This window comes from Podarcis muralis, chromosome 4, assembly GCF_964188315.1.
Source record: "Podarcis muralis chromosome 4, rPodMur119.hap1.1, whole genome shotgun sequence".
Taxonomy (NCBI): Eukaryota; Metazoa; Chordata; class Lepidosauria; order Squamata; family Lacertidae; genus Podarcis; species Podarcis muralis.
In genome coordinates, this window is record NC_135658.1 from 94,864,409 (window position 1) to 94,884,144 (window position 19,736).

Here is a 19,736-nt window from a genome sequence, read left to right on the forward strand (position 1 = left end):
TTAAACTGATAAGAATATGCACAGCTTGCGGACCTAACATATAGAAAAGGAGAACAAGAAGAACATATGTTTAGAGAAGACTGGAAAATGTTTATTGAATATATGGGGGGAAATTGTGTACACTTGAAAATGTTGGCAGTATTGAGATAAATTCAACAGTATACTGTAAATAGGTTTTGATGGATTTAATAATGGAATGCTGAATGGCTTAATTTATGTAAAATATGCAGGGATTTATGATATGCAAAATGAACCATGGAAAGCGAAGAAGGGAAGTCATTGATATTTTAAGGATGCTTAAATGAGTATTCTAAATTGTAAAACAGAAAATTTAATAAAAATTATATTAAAAAAAAGACTGGGAAAACTTGAGTGGATGACTCCAACAGTGATATTTGATATAGATTTCCCTTTTTGCAGATAACGGATACTTGAATCTCTGGATTGCAGATGGTGCAACTGTAAAATCAAATTTTCAAAACTCTTATTTTTTAGAGCAAACGGGGGGCAGGGCAGGGGAAACATGAGGGACAAGGGAGAGACCATGGCTTAGTGGTGGCCAGCGTTCTTTGCAGTCAGAAGGTTCCAAGTTCAATTCCTCTATATAAGAAAGACTCCTGTCTTAAACTCTGGAAAGTTGCTGTTGAAAATACCAAGCAAGGCGGACCAGTGGGTTGACTGCATATAAGGCAGCTGTTTATGTTTCTCAAAGATAGTATTGGCCTCAACAAATGAATAATACTGCGGCTTTTTTCACATGCTTTTGCACAAACAATGTGGAATGTTAACATTCTAATCTGAGAACCTGCCTACTCTACTGGTTTTGTAAACTAGTTTCAGAAGTGAAGAGCGCATTGTCTTGATGAGGTGAGACAGAATATCAGATCGTCTATGTAAATAGTTCCAGGAACTCTTCTTAGAAGATGGTGATTATCTAAACCCACGCCAGTTAGGACTCGGGTGACATTTTGGCAGAGACCGTTTTAGCAGCCCTGGAAAAAGATCTATGATGTCCACCCTACATTCCAGTGTTTTATTTTTGGGTGGAAATATTTCTGTTTTGTAAGTAAGCACATTGGTAACAATGAATGAATGTTGACCACAAGTTAAATATTAAGTGAGTCTGGCAGTTTCTAAGGGTTGTTTTGATTTTGTTTTCTTTACTAAATACAAGCAAAATAAACATCAGAAAGTCTCCTAATGTCAACTGAAAGTTTTCCAAAGCAAATTGTCTTATGCAAACTACCCAGTTCAAAATTTTCTAGAAAACCCACATCGCCGGACCACAATTAGACAAGGGGAATATGAGCTCACTTTTACTTCTAGACATTTTAACGGTTAGGGAAGAAAATTGACTATCAAGTTTTTCCAGATCGTAAGATAAAGTTGAGGCTGGGAGTAGTTCCATAGCAGTTCCACTCCTGTCTACATCTAATCTGATTTGGCCACGATAAGGAAATTTTGTCCATGATTATTTTCCACCTAGTCATTTCAACATGTTGCAAAATTTAATAATTCCAAAAGACAGAAGCGCTTTCACTTACGCAAGATTAAATATACTGCCTTCAGCTGTACTTGAGGGTCGATTTCAAAAAATCCCGTTACATCCATGTGGAGATGGCAGTATTGAATCAGTAGCTCATATGCTTCTAGCTTGCCCTCTTTATAAAGATTTGAGGAGTGAGGTCCTCTACTACTATCAATACCAGGTCGATCAACCATTGCTACTGTGTCCTTCCTTCTAGCAGATCAAGATGATCAGGTGACAGCAAAAACTGCATACTGTAGTTAAGTTTTTACCTCTAACTTCAGTACATTTTATTTTATTGCTATGGCTAGTGGCTGATGCAAATAAAGATTCTTCTGATTCCTGCCTACATCAGTGCTAGACAGTGAGTTCTATCTGATAGGCTTTGAACTTTGAGATACTGCATGATTCGATGTTGTATCCATTTGATGGCAAGGGAGAAGGATGGTGTAAAATTCTGGAGTGTGGTGTCATGACAATATTTAACACTATTTTAAAAATGTTTTCATTAAACTCTCAAGTAGAGGCCAAAATCTTGAGCGAATGAGAAAACACAGAAACTGAAGCTCAACCCGGGCCAGACAAAGATGTTGCAAACGGCTCAAATTGCAGATGGCAGGGTAGTCTACTCAGTATGAAATCAATATAACAGAAGATTTAGTGAGGCACGTGTAATATTTTGTAGGATGTTTTTAACTGAAAGGAGAGATAAGTTGTTCTCCATGTTGCAGAGGCTCGACTGGCAATGTGAAATACATAAGTACAGTGGTGCCCCGCAAGACGAATGCCTCGCAAGACGAAAAACTCGCTAGACGAAAGGGTTTTCCATTTTTTGAGTCGTTCCGCAAGACGAATTTCCCTATGGGCTTGCTTCGCAAGACGAAACGTCTTGCGAGTTCTTGCGAGTTTGTTTCCTTTTTCTTAAAGCCGCTAAGCCACTAATAGCCGCTAAGCCGCTAATAGCCGTGCTTCGCAAGACGAAAAAACCGCAAGACGAAGAGACTCGCGGAACGAATTAATTTCGTCTTGCGAGGCACCACTGTAACTGCGATGTGAAATGAAAGAATGACAATACATCAAGTGGGTCAATGCTAGCACATCTAGACTTAACCGTGACAGGATTTCTAGCATGTTACATGTTACCAATGCCGCAATGTCTGTGCTGCCTACAACTGTTCTTGTGAATTACCTCTATTACATACATAGTTATGCCTGGCTTTACTTTTCTACATTTTGTTTAGCCCTGCACCTGACTTACAATCACCAGCACCCCACATAAAAAGATCCAACCAACCACGTAAATATACTTGACAACTTAGGCTCCCTGATGAAGTGGACTATAGTCCCCAAAACTCATAATAAATCTAGCCTTTAAGATGCCGCAACACTGTTTGTTGTTTTTTCAGCAAGAGACTTCAAGAGTTTTTGCTATGGTAATAAAGAATAAGATTTAAGGGACATTGGCTCAATCAAGCTAATATTTTCCCTACTCAATTAACTTTTATCAGATAACTTATATTGCTATCTGTCATTTACTGGTTTGCCTTTAATAAAAGTACCAAGCCTTCTCCATTACACAACAATTTGTTTTCACAGGTTTCTATGTGCAGGCTATCCCTCTGTCTTTTGCCTTTTCTCTATTTTTCCTCTCTTTTTTTAATGTCACATACCACAAATGTCTCCACAAAAACTGGTCTACAGCTATTGTGGCTCCAGCTGGGGGAGCAATGACCACCTGAGGTATTGTCATGGACTGGTTGGATACAGAAGACTGGTGGAAAGGCACCAGCTGGGGAATGGCCAAGGGAAGAAGGCTCAGAGCCCGCGGGTTGGTGGTGAGATGATGATGGGGAGAAGAGGGTGCAGACTGGGAGGAGAGGTGTCAGAACCAGAAGAGGTAACAGAGCTTTAGTGAGTGGGGGGAGTCCGTGGCAGAGAGAAGTCCAGACTCAGTGGCAGAAGCTGAAGCAGGAGAGGAGAGAAGCCAAGAGGCAGAAATGAATGTGGGTGTTGAAGAGGCATGGGTGTCTCCCCATCCTGATGCTACAAGCTCCCCTCCTCACTCGTCTCCCAGAAACAGGAGCGGCATGAAGAGAGCAGAGGATAAGTTAGCTTCACGCAGGTGCAGTCTCAGATTGCTTGGGGGTAACCTTGGAGAGGAGGAGACTTAGGCAACTGTGGAGAGACGGGGACCTTCAGTCTCTGCAACTGCTTCATGGGGGCAAGACCTGCCAGAGATGGTTTGCTGTGCTTGTTCGGCCTGACACTCTGTGCAGATCCTGGATTTGCCAATAAAGCCCAGTGTGGTTTCTTGGTGCCTCACTCCTGTCAGGTGTACACATGCACTTTAAAGCACATTTGAAACACATTGTCCTCTCAAAGAATTCTGGGTACTGTAGTTTACCCCTCACAGAGTTATGATTCCCAGCAACCCAGTGGGGTATTCATCATCATCATCATCATCATCAACAACAACAACAACAACAACAACAAACAAACAAACTACAGTGCCCAGAATTCTTTGAGGGGAGGGGAAATGTGTTTCAAATGTGCTTTAAAAGTACTGGGGCATGGTCAGGTGTAGATCAGTGGTCCTCCTTTGCGACTATTGACTAAATCAATTAAAAACTTGGCTGGCAATCTCACACATTAAATTTCCAACAATGAGGAGAAGGCGTGAGCATTACCAATTAGGTGCCTTGTTCTGGTGAAGACAGACTCATTCCGGGCGTCCCACTGAAACTCTGAGCCTGACTCTTTCGGGAGATCTTTTAGTGGTGCCAATTTGTCTGTGAGGTGTGGTTTTGACTTGGCAAGGCAAATGATCAATCCTAATACATTTCCCAGCTCAGCTGAAATCTTGACAGTGCCTCCTTCGGAAATTGCCACTGCATTTCTAGGTCAAGCTCAAAGCCTACAGAGGCTGTTTTATGTTTTCCCATAACTAGTAATCTCACACATTGTGCGTGTGTATATATATATATGTATATGCCATATATACATCTAATTATCTTTAACTTTTGTTACCAGGTAATCTAAACTATGGCATTAAACTAGCATATTAGAGAAGATTATAACAATTTTCATTGTTACAGTGGGATACCTTGACGGTCAGACCTACCAGGTCTCTTCTAACTGTGGATTTGCTAGGTCATGGGTAGGCAAACTAAGGCCCGGATCTGGCCCAATCGCCTTCTAAATCTAGCCCGCAGATGGTTTGGGAATCAGTGTGTTTTTACATGAGTAGAATGTGTGCTTTTATTTAAAATGCATCTCTGGGTTATTTGTGGGGCATAGGAATTCGTTCATATATTTTTTTCAAAATATAGTCCGGCCCCCCACAAGGTCTGAGGGACAGTGGACCGGCCCCCTGCTGAAAATGTTTGCTGACCCCTGTGCTAGGTCTACAATTATTTCCCTACCTGACAGGGGTGTTGTGCAGCTTAATTACTTAAGATTTACAACAAGCTCTAAGATTCCCAGATGAAAGGTACTGTATAAGAGCAAAAAGAAAAAAGAAAAAAAAGCTATTACTCATTGGTGTGATCGTCTTAGGACAGTATCACCTTACACAATAGAGATTCTCTCAATGATTCTGAGCTGTTTGAAGTTTGATAAGCATATTTATAATTAAAAGAAAGATATTGTGGAGATACTCTCCTCAGGGCGTCGCTGGGATTGCGAAACCAGAAGTATGACTTTGGAGAAGAGAATAAGCTAGAATTAAACAGCTCCTAAGGCCAATTCTGTCTGCAGTTGTGTAAAGCACATTCTTTTCTTCCTTTTGTTCTCTGAGGAGGCTCCTCTCATTAGGTAAAATAAAACCTGATGAAAAATGAAGGTGAGTTGTCACCCTGATTCAAGCTTTAATCACCACACTAACATACTATAATCAACTTTATGCCATTTGCTGATGGCCTTTTCAAAGGGTTTCTCTTTCGCCCCTCTCAGACTAAGGGGAAAATTTTTAACAACTGCACCTATTTAACTAAAAGGTGCACGTAAAGGACTTCTGTTTCTTCTCGTCAATTTAATGCAACCCTGCTTTTCTTGAAGAACACTTTATTATATCTGTAGTCTTCCCAGGCTTTATTTTCACGTTTGTTTGGTGTGTGTTTTTTAATGTAGAAGATCATATACAATTTCTTTCCTTTTACAAACAAGATTTTATATAGGGAACTTTTCTAATATTATAATACTGACTGTGTCCTTACATTTATGTATAAAATGAATTACAATGACAGTGGAACGTTGCTAGGTGTGAAGCCATAGTTCTGCTAGAAAAAGGTATGTTTGGCAAGAGATGGCCCCCCTGCCTGATGTGCTTGCCAAACCCAACCACTTTGCCAACCCACTTGTCCCACACCTGACAGCCATAGATGTCATAGTGTGGATGGACTATGTGACAGCATAAAGCATTAATTACACACACACACCACGTAGGGACGCGGGTGGCGCTGTGGGTTAAAGCATCAGCGCCTAGGACTTGCCGATCGAAAGGTCGGTGGTTCAAATCCCCGCGGCGGGGTGCGCTCCCGTCGTTTGGTCCCAGCGCCTGCCAACCTAGCAGTTCGAAAGCACCTTCGGGTGCAAGTAGATAAATAGGGACCGCTTACTAGCGGGAAGGTAAACGGTGTTCTGTGTGCTGCGCTGGCTCGCCAGAGCAGCGATGTCACGCTGGCCACGTGACCCGGAAGTGTCTGCGGACAGCGCTGGCTCCCGGCCTATAGAGTGAGATGAGCGCACAACCCTAGAGTCTGGCAAGACTGGCCCGAACGGGCAGGGGTACCTTTACCTTTTACCTTTACACACACACACCACAGAAGGTATAAGCCCTTCTGAGGGCTGTGTGCGCGTATATATATATATATATATATATATATGCATGCACACAACCCTCATAAGCAAAGAGCTATGTTAACAGGTCGTCACAGATGTTATTTGTATCATGCAAGATTAGATTACGCTAACATTTAGAGTAAAAGGAAAAATCGTTTTACGGAGAGCTTTGTGTGAATGTACCTTTATAATTCACACGCAACGATATCCTGAGGAGTCATGAAATGCTAACATTGTATCCTCATTGATAGCATAATTTAACGGGAGTGCATTTACATGAAAGCTTCACCTTGGAAGAACGACAGTCAATGTGCAGTGACTGATTTTTGCCTATCGCAAATGGTTTTGTGGAACTTTTGTCTAATGTATTCTGGCTCTTCTCCTCTACCACTCAAATCTACAGTAAGAACTTCCAAGCAACTGATGTACGTAAAGAAACAAGGATCTCAAGATAAACAGCAACCATAGGATAATAAAAATTTGCTAATAGGGGCTGGGGAACACAAAGTAATACAAGGTTGATGGGATAACAAGGGCATAATGACTTTGTACAGAAACTAGGCTACGATCCTCAAAATGTTCTTCCACCAGCACAGGCACCATCTAAATAACAGGGTTGATGGTGGAGCACTGCTTTTAAGCTTTGGGCTGTAAACCGTGGTTGAAGAGTCAGAAATGGCAAGCTAATTCCTCAAGCACAAGGGGAAACTGTCTTTAGTAATCAAAGAACAAACAGCTGGAGAAGAAAGGAGATGTCTAATTTGTCTTCCTTTTTATTTTGCAGCAACTGAGTCAATCAAAAACCAACAATTAGCTGTTATTAAGACTATGCCATATTTAATGAAACAGAGAGCGGGGGGGAGGACACCATTACTCAAACAGCAATCTCAACCTTACTGGTTAATAGCACTTTATGAGTCCAAACCTGGACATTTATTTATTTTTAAAATTAAATTAGGTCACTGCCATTTCCTAACCAGTCTCTTCAAGCCTTTCTGAGGAAAACAAAACGTTACTGCAGTTGGGAAAAGCTTTTTAAAAGTAGTATACAATATTCAACAGAGACCTCACACCCAACTCAAAAGCTACTCATGCAGCGAAGGGAAAGTGTCGCTCTGCAAAGGACATCCTCAGAGTCCTGCTACCTGAGGCAGTGGGGATTTCAGAGCAGCTGAAAGAACCCCGGAATTAGGAGCTACTACAGTGGTACCTCGGGATGCGAACGGGATCTGTTCCGGAGCCCCGTTCGCATCCTAAAGCGAACGCAACCCGCGCCCGTGCATCTGCGTGGGTTGCGTTTTGCCGCTTCCGTGCATGCAAGCGACGTCATTTTGACCATCTGCGCATACGCATGCTGCGAAACCCAGAAGTAAGGCGCTCCGTTACTTTCGGGTCCATGCGGAGCGCAACCCAAAAATACTTAACTTGAAGCACATTTATTCCGAGGGATGCAGGTGGCGCTGTGTGTTAAACCACAGAGCCTAGGACTTGGCGATCAGAAGGTCGGCGGTTCGACTCCCAGCGACGGGGTGAGCTCCCGTTGCTCGGTCCCTGCTCCTGCCAACCTAGCAGTTCGAAAGCACATCAAAGTGCAAGTAGATAAAAAGGTATCGCTTTGGCGGGAAGGTAAACGGCGTTTCCGTGCGCTGCTCTGGTTCGCCCTTAGCCATGCTGGCCACATGCTCTTAGTCATGCTGGCCACATGACCCGGAAGCTGTACGCCGGCTCTCTTGGCCAATAAAGCGAGATGAGCGCCACAACCCCAGAGTCGGTCACGACTGGACCTAATGGTCAGGGGTCCCTTTACCTTTACCTTATGACTGTATTGCCAATGAAGATAATCTAGATAGCTTGAATTTGAGCAGTGGGGCCACTCATGGCCCCTCCCCCATTGATTGAGCTTTTAGGGATTGGAGGAGGGGACAGCAAAAAAATCAATACTTAAATGAATATATACACATAGGATTAAAACAATAAAAAAGGCGCTCACCCAGCCTTGAAGCATATAGTGCAAGACTGAAAACTGCATTCTGCTTTTATTGACATGCCTGCCTGCCATTTATATTGTAGCCCCAGAAGAAAGCAGGCTAACCCTATCCTCTGACAGTCAGGTGTTAATTTTACATTTGTACGCAGCCATAGTTTCTGAAAAATGGTATTCGGCAAGACTGCATCCTTCCTTTTCCCAGGGTAAAGTGTGCCAAAGCACAGACCGTCCCTCCTCCTTAGGCCTTAGGTTTTTAACATGCAGCTCACCATAATCCTGTCACTGTCGATGATTGTGTTCAGTCTGTGGGCAATGGTCAACACGGTGCACTGGGCAAACTTTTCACGGATTGTCTTCTGAATCAGCTCGTCCGTCCTGAAATAAAACAGCACGCGCAGGTGTGAAAAGAGAGGCTGCAGAAAGCAGATTTTAACTTCTCAAAAGTTCTCCTCTCTGCATTCACTGCCACAGAAATAAGCCAAGAATTTTTGTACTGTAGTAGGAGGAAATATCACGTAACAGTACAATGGCACCACGGACGAAAACTTTATAACCTCTGGCCCTACGCAGACAGGCCTCTCAGTTTGTGGTAGAGCAGGAAAATTAGGTTTGTGTGTCAGTTCAATGGCATCTGTATGCTGGGTATCATGTTTGCATGCACAGAGCTGTCCTTCCACAAGTAAACCTTATTTATTTATATTTATATTTATATTTATATTTATATTTGGGACGCGGGTGGCGCTGTGGGTAAAACCTCAGTGCCTAGGGCTTGCCGATCGCATGGTCGGCGGTTCGAATCCCCGTGGCGGGGTGAGCTCCCGTCTTTCGGTCCCAGCTCCTGCCCACCTAGCAGTTCGAAAGCACCCCTAAGTGCAAGTAGATAAATAGGTACCGCTTTATAGCGGGAAGGTAAACGGCGTTTCCGTGTGCTGCGCTGGTGCCGGCTCGCCAGAGCAGCTTCGCCACGCTGGCCACGTGACCCGGAAGTGTCTCCGGACAGCGCTGGCCCCCGGCCTCTTAAGTGAGATGGGCGCACAACCCTAGAGTCGGACACGACTGGCCCATACGGGCAGGGGTACCTTTACCTTTACCTTTATATTTTTCTCTTCTTTCTGTTTTTTCCCATTACAGTGGTACCTTGGGTTACATACGCTTCAAGTTACATATGCTTCAAGTTACAGACTCCCTTTCCCGAGCGCTCGGCTTTTCATTCCGGAGCTTTCCCTGTGTTAAGGGCTCTCAAACATACAGTGGTACCTCGGGTTACATATGCTTCAGGTTACATATGCTTCAGGTTACACACTCCGCTAACCCAGAAATAGTGCTTCAGGTTAAGAACTTTGCTTCAGGATAAGAACAGAAATCGTGCTCCGGCGGCGCGGCAGCAGCAGGAGGCCCCATTAGCTAAAGTGGTGTTTCAGGTTAAGAACAGTTTCAGGTTAAGTACAGACCTCTGGAACGAATTAAGTACTTAACCTGAGGTACCACTGTATTATAATGTGTGCTCTCTGTGGCTAGTGTACAACTGTGACATTCTGCTCTAACTCGCCATAGCATACAGGGTTGTATTCTACGATGTCCATGTGCAACTGGAATTGACTTCTGGTTGTGTACTGGGACTTCACCTTCTTTTCGTCTCCTTGAAGTCCCCCCCCCACACATGGGGGGTGGCCCTGAGCAGATTATTCGGGGCATGGAGGGAGCCTGTAGCAGGGAGGAGAGAGGCAAAGAGAAATCCACTCACGCTACTCAAATCGCACCTTCATAAAAGATGCCATTATGGTTGCTAAGGAGGACCAAATAGAAAGATGCTGAGGTGAAGGCAAACAAAACAAGAAATTCAAGTTGCCACTACAGCATCTTTTACGATTCGTGCTACCATGCCCTGTACTCCACACAGGGAAACAGTTCTGTTGCTGTAACATATATTACGGCACTTCGGTTAGGCAAAATTACTTGAATGCATAATACGTTTATTTCAAAACAACAAACTCCCAGGTTGTTAAACTGGAGAAGACATTATATTTCCATTAGCCTGATAAAAGCTACAGCTACCAACCCTTCTTGCTTTAAGCAAAGCATTAGCCAATGAAAGGGACGCCATTTTCCTGCGACAGTTTAAAAAGAAAAACCACACAAACAGTAAAGTCCTTTTGTCAGAACCTTCACAAGGAACACAGATGCTCTTGCGAAGATGTTATTAAAATGAATCATGGCTCCATGGTATGAAAAATCCACACACAGTGGCCTAGGCTACATCACACTATTATTATTATTATTATTATTATTATTATTATTATTATTATTATTATTATTATTTCAGTGTGATCTCAGTGTGCCTACGTTCTGGTTCAAGAATTTGGACTTCGAATCCACTGGTCTAGTTCTTTTGACTATCCTATGAGTATCACATTACCACCAGAGAGTGTAGAAAATCTCAAACTCACTCACTGGCTACATTCAGATGTACAGTCAAACCTCGGTTCCCGGATGCCTCCATTATCGTACGTTTCGGCTCCCAAACGCCAAAAAACAGGAAGTAAATGCTCTGCTTTTCAAACACTGCGTTCAACACCCGAGGTTTGACTGTACTGCCAAACCATCATTTAGATGTATGTGAATGAGCCTCAGGCTTGAGTGCTCGCCCATTCCTCTGGCACAGCCTCAAGAGTGGATTTCCATCTTGCTGCGATTTGTCCATATGGGCAAGCTGTGGTTCATCTTCACTATAGTCTGGGACACATCAGCTTCAGATCATAGTTCATGGTTTATAATCCTTTAGACCACAGTGAAGACTAATCACAGTTCCGGTTTCACAGATAACGAACCAAACAGAACTGAAACTTTGTATTTCCTCTTCCTGGCCGTGCTGAAATAGGGGAGGGTGGAGCTTATGAATTCAAGGCGAAACCATGGTTTAGTGTTACATCAAACTCCAGCCATCCACTGGTACGTAGGCTGAGACCCTATCTGCCTGCAGACTGTCTCACCAGAGTGGTACATGCTCTGGTTATCTCCCGCTTGGACTACTGCAATGCACTCTACGTGGGGCTACCTTTGAAGGTGACTCGGAAACTACAACTAATCCAGAATGCGGCAGCTAGACTGGTGACTGGGAGCGGCCGCAGAGACCACATAACACCGGTCTTGAAAGACCTACATTGGCTCCCAGTACGTTTCCGAGCACAATTCAAAGTGTTGGTGCTGACCTTTAAAGCCCTAAACGGCCTCGGTCCAGTATACCTGAAGGAGCGTCTCCACCCCCATCATTCTGCCCGGACGCTGAGGTCCAGCGCCGAGGGCCTTCTGGCGGTTCCCTCATTGCGAGAAGCAAAGCTACAGGGAACCAGGCAGAGGGCCTTCTCGGTAGTGGCGCCCTCCCTGTGGAACGCCCTCCCACCAGATGTCAAAGCAATAAACAACTACCTGACATTCAGAAGACATCTGAAGGCAGCCCTGTTCAGGGAAGTTTTTAACGTGTGATATTTTACTGTATTTGTGGTTTTTATGGAAGCCGCCCAGAGTGGCTGGGGAGGCCCAGCCAGATGGGCGGGGTATAAATAATAAATTATTATTATTATTAAGTTGATGGAAGATATGTAACAGCACTGCAGGTGGATTATCAGAATTATGTGCTTACCTTGGGTCCACATTTGCTGTTGCTTCATCAATAATCAATATTTTATTCTTCTTCAGAATAGCCCTGGCAAGACACACCAGTTGCCTCTGGCCAACACTAAAATTAGATCCAGATTCTGCCAGTTGTGTTTCCAGTTTGTCAGGTAGTTCTTCTATTGCCTCCTTGAGCTGGACCTGCAAATATATCAGTATGCCGTAAGTAGATTGTTCCTAAAATAACGTAATATCAATTTTGTGCTTCATATTTCACTTCAAATGAGACTCATAATCTCTTGTCTTTTCTATCTATAAAAGAAAATGATAGTCACAAGTGACTAGGAAGGGCATGCCACCTGTTCACCTAACTTAATATGTACAAGCACCAGAAAGAATATAGGTATCATTCAGCTAAGCTTTACTCAGAATACACCTATTGCAATTACTGAGCCTGACTAAGTTAGGTCTAAGCAAAACTTAGCTGCCCAGGAAGCCTTCGATTCTGAATTCATGTTGCAGGTAAAAGGCATTTTATTTTTGAAAACATTACCTCTTCCAAAGAATTCCACAGCTCTTCATCGCTATATTCGTCAAAAGGATCCAAGTTTTTTCTCATGGTCCCAGTGAACAAAACCGGCTCCTACAACACAGTGGGTTATCATTCAAGATGTTTCCGCTTTATCAGCCTTGATCATTAAGATACAAACATTGTACACACTTAGCTTTGATAAAGATGTCTCCCAGGTGAATGAGAAAACCATTTAGGGCAGAACTACTTGTTCAACAAACGCTTCTTCTTCTGGGCAACAGAGGTCTGGCAAGTGGGGCTTCATCCCTTCCCTGACCACCACATTTTCTCTAGAAAACTCCCTCCCTGTGACCCAAGGTCTGCTTAGCTTTAGCAAGGTGTCACTGTTGTGTGTCTTCAGACCACACCCTGTACATATGGCATCCCATAGGAGAAAAAGCTGTGAGCATGGAAGAGCTAAATCGCTCTCAACGTTGTGCTTTGCCTAGAAACAGCAGCCACTGGGATTTTTTTTTTTAAATAAATAAATAAATTCTGCCCTGAGTGAAATGCTGCTTTAGGATATGCGAGTTAAAAGGTAAAGGGACCCCTGACCATTAGGTCCAGTCGTGACCGACTCTGGGGTTGTGGCGCTCATCTCGCTTTACTGGCCGAGGGAGCCGGCGTACAGCTTCCAGGTCATGTGGCCAGCATGATGAAGCTGCTTCTGACAAACCGGAGCAGCACACAGAAATGCCGTTTACCTTCCCGCCGGAGCGGTACCTATTTATCTACTTGCACTTTGGCATGCTTTTGAACTGCTAGGTTGGCAGGAGCTGGGACCGAGCAACGGGAGCTCACCCCGTCGCGGGGATTCGAACCGCCGACCTTCTGATCGGCAAATCCTAGGCTCTGTGGTTTAACCCACAGCGCCACCCGCGTCCCTATGTGAGTTATATATGTACAATTTTAAGAAAATATCCAGATACGCAGCTGCACACCTGCACACACTGATGCCTTTTACTGTTTTATTATGGAGGCACTCAAGAAAAATTGCTTACATGATGATGTTTAAAGGGAAGGATTTACTGCGCAGTCTTTTACTGTATTTGAACCTCTTTACACGTGTACTGGATATATGTCCTTTAAGAAATCACCCATCAGAACTACATAATCAGATCTTGTTAGGAGGGTAAAAAGAAAACAGGCAAAAAAATTAGCTACGTAGTAAACGATTCCAAGGGAAATGAAGTTTCAGCAAGATTCTTTCCCTACCATTCTTCAAATTTGGGGAGTGGGGGGCAGAAACTAAAAGGCAAACTGGTTTTGCTATGAAATTTTTCAAACACACACACACTGAAATACCTACTGACAAAATTGAAATTTAAAAGCAACAAATAACATTTGATACGTAGCTACTTGTTGCCTCAATTATACACGTGTGTTTGCTACCCTAATTCTGCAACTGGATTAACCTTGATCCTTCCTTGTGAAGGGGGGGGGGGGGAACCTGGCTTGCTCATGCTAGCGATCTCATCATTAAGGACGAAGATAATTGCTCGTCTGGTTTCACTGCATGGTGAAACCAGGATAAAATGTAGTATGACTGGAGCCTGAGGCAGGATTGGGCAAATAAGGAAATCACTGGCCCCACTCCAGATAAATAATTTTAGCCAAGATTACGTCCTGCTTAAAACTGCGTGCTTCTAAGATACACTTAACTTGGTTCAATTTTACTTACAGCGCAATCCTGTCATGCTTACATGGAAAAGTCCCACTGTCTAGAATGAGGTCTCCTCTCATGCTTAGGCTTACAGCCTTGGTCATAACTAATTTGGCAGGATGATGATGATGATTTTAATAAATAAATTTATTTGGTTTTTCAAATTAGAATTTTATAATCACATATCCAACATACAACATAAAAACAAGATTCCAAATAATCTCCTGGGTTTCCCACCTCCCCTTTGTGGGTCCTGCTATTAATCATTTCATCCTGCATCTTTTATAACAATCCAAATCTTTTACATCTCCATTATATCCAAAATTCACCATTAAACTACAAGTGTTATCTAATTTGGCAGAATGAGAGCCCTCGCTGTCTGTCTCTAGACAGCAATGACGGCCCAGTGACACATCTGGTTTTATATGCCTAATTGTTATTTTTGCATGGCAGCCTGGGGGAGGGGGGTCAGGATCTGGACCATGGATGCATTTTTATCCTTTGTCCTCAAACATGACAAACCACACACACACACACACACACACACACACACACACAACCTCCCCAGAGTTATATGCACTGGGTGGCAGCTTCCCTCAAGGTCTGCCTCTACCCATATGAACCACACCAGACCTGTGATCACCATCTGATGCCCTTCTTCATGGGCCCCCTCCACGAGACATCCAGAGGGTGGCAACACGAGAAAGGGCCTTTTCTGCAGTGGCTCCCTGTTTGTGGAATGCTCTCCCCAGGTACCTTCATTATATACCTTTAGATGCCAGGCAAAAACATTCCTCTTTAACCAGGCCTTGGGTTGATCTTATTGACATCCAATACCCTTTTAAAATGTATCAGGGAGGGAGTGGGATTATTGGGTTGTTTTTTGTTTTCATTATGTATTTTGTGTGGTTTTTTCATTGTGATTTTATGTTGTAACCGCCCTGAGACCTGTGGGTAAAGGGTGGCATGCACACCAGTACAGATTGCAAGAATGTATAAAACTGGGTCAAGTGCATGTTGGAAATGCAAAGAAAAAGAAGGGACTTTTTACCATATGTGGTGGGAATGTAGAGAAATTTTTAAAAATTGGGAAATGATATATAATGGGTTGAAGAAAATGTTTAAATTAACATTTGTAAAAAAAAAACCGGAAGCATTTCTGTTAGGGATTGTAGGAAAAGACCTGCCAAGGAAAATAAAGAACTTATTTATGTATGCGACAACGGCGGCAAGAGTCTTAATAGCACAAGGATGGAAGAATGAGGAAATCCCGACAAAAGAACAGTGGCAAGAAAACTGATGGACTATGCGGAACTGGCAAAACTGACACACAAACTGCGAGACAAGGACAACTGTGGCTTTAAAGAAGAACTTTTTACAAATTACTTAAAAAAACAACAAAATGAACTGGACTCCTTGGCAGGTTTTGAATAAACATACACAAATTTATTATTGTTAATATAATAGATAGATAATTTAAAGATCTTTACAATTTTATAATATGAAGAATAACATATGTTGAAAAATCAGAGAGAGGAGCTGAGGGAAGTCTTGGGGGGAAGGGAGGGTTTTTCTTGGGGAGGGGGAATGAAGATGATATGTTTTGATAATTTGTTATGTTGAAATTCTTAATAAAAATTATTTTTTTAAAAAAAGGGTGGCACACAAATTAAAATAGTAATAATAATAATTCCCTCTCAAAGCGAAATGCCAAGGTCATGTGCCAACCACAGAGAAAGCACACTATGACATGCCAATGGGAGCTTACCTCCCACTGCAAATAGCTTGTGGGGTGTGTGTGAGAATTGTCAGGATCACAGCACATTGACAGAGGGTCGAAAACCCCTCACTGTATTCCTATACAGTATATAGACCAAGCTATGCATTTCAACGGGAGCTCATTTCATAAGGGACACGGGTGGCGCTGTGGGTAAAAGCCTCAGCACCTAGGGCTTGCCGATCGAAAGGTCGGTGGTTCGAATCCCCGCGGCGGGGTGCGCTCCCATTGCTCGGTCCCAGCGCCTGCCAACCTAGCAGTTCGAAAGCACCCCCGGGTGCAAGTAGATAAATAGGGACCGCTTACTGGCGGGAAGGTAAACAGCGTTTCCGTGTGCTGCGCTGGCTCGCCAGATGCAGCTTTGTCATGCTGGCCACGTGATCCGGAAGTGTCTCCGGACAGCGCTGGCCCCTGGCCTCTTAAGTGAGATGGGCGCACAACTCCAGAGTCTGTCAAGACTGGCCCATACGGGCAGGGGTACCTTTACCTTTACCTTTATGCATTTCATATAATGTGATTTGGCCCACTTGTGGGTGCATCCGGTGAGGCAACTCATTCAAAGGCACCCACTGCAGCCTTAGCATAATGGTTCAATACAGCCTAGAAGCATTCGTTCGTCCATATGTATTTGATAGTCTTTCTCTTTAAAATGATCTGCACTGGAAGTTTAATAATCTAGAGAAAAGAATAATAGAATCATAGAACTGTAAAGGGACCCCTGATCATTAGGCCCAGTCGCAGACGACTCTGGGGTTGCGGCGCTCATCTCACTTTATTAGCCGAGGGAGCCGGCGTAGAGCTTCTGGGTCATGTGGCCGGCATGACTAAGCTGCTTCTGGCGAATCACAGCAGCACACGGAAACACAGTTTACCTTCCTGCCGGAGTGGTACCTATTTATCTACTTGAACTGGTGTGCTTTCGAACTGCTAGGTTGGCAGGAGCAGGGACCGAGCAACGGGAGCTCACCCCATCACAGGGATTCGAACCACCGACCTTCTGATCGGCAAGCGCTAGGCTCTGTGGTTTAACCCACAGTGCTGTAGAGCTTGTCATCTAGTCTAGCCCCCTGCTAGACTAGATTTCAAAGGCTGATGATTAAATGCCAACAAGATTCAGGTAGCTATTTTGATTTTATTGTAGGGTCGCCATATTTCAAAAAGAACCAGGATATCACAAAGGTGTTAAAAAAAAAAAACACGCCAGGACAAAGTGCCGCTTTTCAGAAATCCCCCCCCCCCCCCGTGCATCAATTCCGCCTTTGAAATCCCACATATATGGCACATCCAAAGCTTTTTGCATACTATACTTCTGCCACTTTATAAATGCAATTAAAATCAACACAAACAGTATAAATGTACAGTATAATGTAGATCTGTGTTTTCTTTTCAAATACAAAACTATGAAATAGGTTTTTCAGTAGTGTCATTTTTATTACGGAACCTGTTGATGAAATGCGTCCAGCAAAAGCATTAAAAAGACTGAAATATTACAGTCTTCTTACAAAAAGCCCCTATTTTATTAAAACAATACTTATTATATTACGCTATTGGGGTGCAAGTTGAAATTATTGTTCAGATGATTTTCCATTTCAATCTATTTTTATAGGTTGGCAAAATGGGAAATCTGAATTCATAAAATCTTCACAACTGTTATAAAATTATAACAGCACACATGTACTGCAACAGTAGATAAGGATAATTTTAATTACTATTTCTGACACAGATTGTTATATTAAAATTGCCTGTTTCATGAGAGGAAGTTAATAAGCCAAACCTGTAAATAACTGTAAATTACAGTCAGGGAAAGAAATAATATTGCATCAAAAGACTGGTGGCAAGTAATACAAGTTTCATAAAATCATATCCAAAGAACCAATTAGAAGTTTAAGCAGCATTATTTTTTTCTGGCAGATGGTTATCTCAGAAACAACCTGTAAACAGAATTCGGTTAAAATCAACAGGTCTGAGGTTCATTTCGGTAGTTAAAACAACCATGGTTTGGTGATTAACAGCATCCCTGTAAGCTCTCCCATTTCCTGCTTATGAGCTGGTTCTTTCCTCCAATTCCTGGTTTTCACCAACCACAGTTTGCTGCGATACCCAGACTGATTGCAAGCTGCAATCGGTGCCTTGCCTCCGAGCCCTGACTTGAAACCACAGTTTGAAGTGGAATTGCAAACCATTATCTTCAGGCAAGGCATTAATCACAGCTCGCCAATTTGGTGATGTACCGAACCATGATTTGGAGTGGATGCTGGAACTGAGCCACCCGCACTCAAGAACTTGCAAGCTTTCAAACTTATATTCCAAGGAAACGTAGCAAGTTCTTGATAAGACGGAAAGTAAATGATGGATCCCCTGAAATGATGCTTCCCTGAAAGAAAACTTATCCTTCTTTGCAGCCATGGGAGAGTTTTGTGGGGTAGGGCTGATGCCTTCCCCCACTGTCACACTTTTCTGGTTGCCACCTGCTTAATTTCAGAAGTGGTCTCGTATGGCGATGGCTGAAAATGGGCATGCTGAAATGGAAGCACATCGCCAAACCCCAAAAGATCAAAGCCAGCATTTGAATTGTGCCTGGAAACAAACTGGGAGCCAGTGCAGGTATCTGGTGCTAACCTTTAAAGCCATAAATGGTCTTGGCCCAGTATACCTGAAGGAGCAACTCCACCCCCACCGTTCTGCCCAAACACTGAGGTCCAGCTCCAAGGGCCTTCTGGTGGTTCCCTCACTGCAAGAAGTGAGGTTACAGGGAACCAGGCAGAGGGCCTTCTTGGTGGTGGCACCCACCCTGTGGAACACTCTCCCATCAGATGTCAAGGAAATAAACAACTGTCTGACTTTTAGAAGACTTCTGAAAGCACCCATGTTTAGGGAAGTTTTTAATGTTTTATGGTGTTTTCAGTATTCTGTTGGGAGTCGCCCTGAGTGGCTCGGGAAACCCAGCCAGATGGGAAGGGTATAAATAATATATTATTATTATTATTATTATTATTATTATTATTATTATTATTATTATTAGCATTAAAAAGATGCGTCACAAGCACCAGTTAAAACCTGACTTTAGCATTTCGAAGCAATAATATTTAGGAACAATATTCAAAGGTAGCCCCATGTACATTAAACCATAATAACCTAACACGTATTTGAACAGAGGAGAGGACTATTTCTACGTAAGAGGGGCCTCAGCTGGGATGCCAGCCTAAGCTTGTAAAAGGCACTGCATACCACAAAAGTCATTTAGGTATCCAGAGAAAGAACTGAATTCAACAGGACAACTGAACTACTCATCACCCTCATTAAGCCATTACTGACGCTGGACATCTGTTCTGCACCACCCAAATTAAGAGACAAGGGTGCTGTGCATCCTTGGCAAACTGGCGGCAGTCCAAATTTTCACTGGAGACTTTAAAAAATCCTCCTTTGTGTGCCTCCTCCTCGAGAGGTCCAGAGGGTGGCAACACAGGAGAAGGGCCTTCTCTGCAGTGGCTCCCCTCTGTGGAATGCTCTTCCCAGGGAAGTTCGCCTGGCGCCTTCATTATGCACCTTCCTTTTTAACCAGGCCTTTGGTTGATCTGATTGACATTCTATGCCCTTTTAAAATGTGGCTCTTTTTTGGGGTGTTATTGGGCTGTTGTTTTTATTTTGATTTTATATATTGTGGTTTAATGTCAATCTTTTCTGTGAACCACCCTGAGACGTCTGGGTATAGGGCGGTATAAAAATTCTAATAATAATAATAATATACATACACAACAC

At 43.1% G+C, this 19,736-nt stretch overlaps 1 protein-coding gene across 2 annotated transcripts in view; it reads right to left on the reverse strand.

The window, feature by feature from the left end:
- The window catches only part of ABCC4 (ATP binding cassette subfamily C member 4 (PEL blood group)), a 152,472-nt gene that overhangs the window by 15,807 nt on the left and 116,929 nt on the right, over positions 1-19,736 (reverse strand). For both annotated transcript variants that reach the window (XM_077927718.1, XM_028728306.2), the window contains 3 exons: positions 12,520-12,609; positions 11,995-12,167; positions 8,624-8,729 (listed from right to left, as the gene is read on the reverse strand). In XM_077927718.1, the coding sequence (XP_077783844.1) occupies positions 8,624-8,729; positions 11,995-12,167; positions 12,520-12,609 (369 nt within the window). The remainder of the gene's footprint in view (positions 1-8,623; positions 8,730-11,994; positions 12,168-12,519; positions 12,610-19,736) is intronic.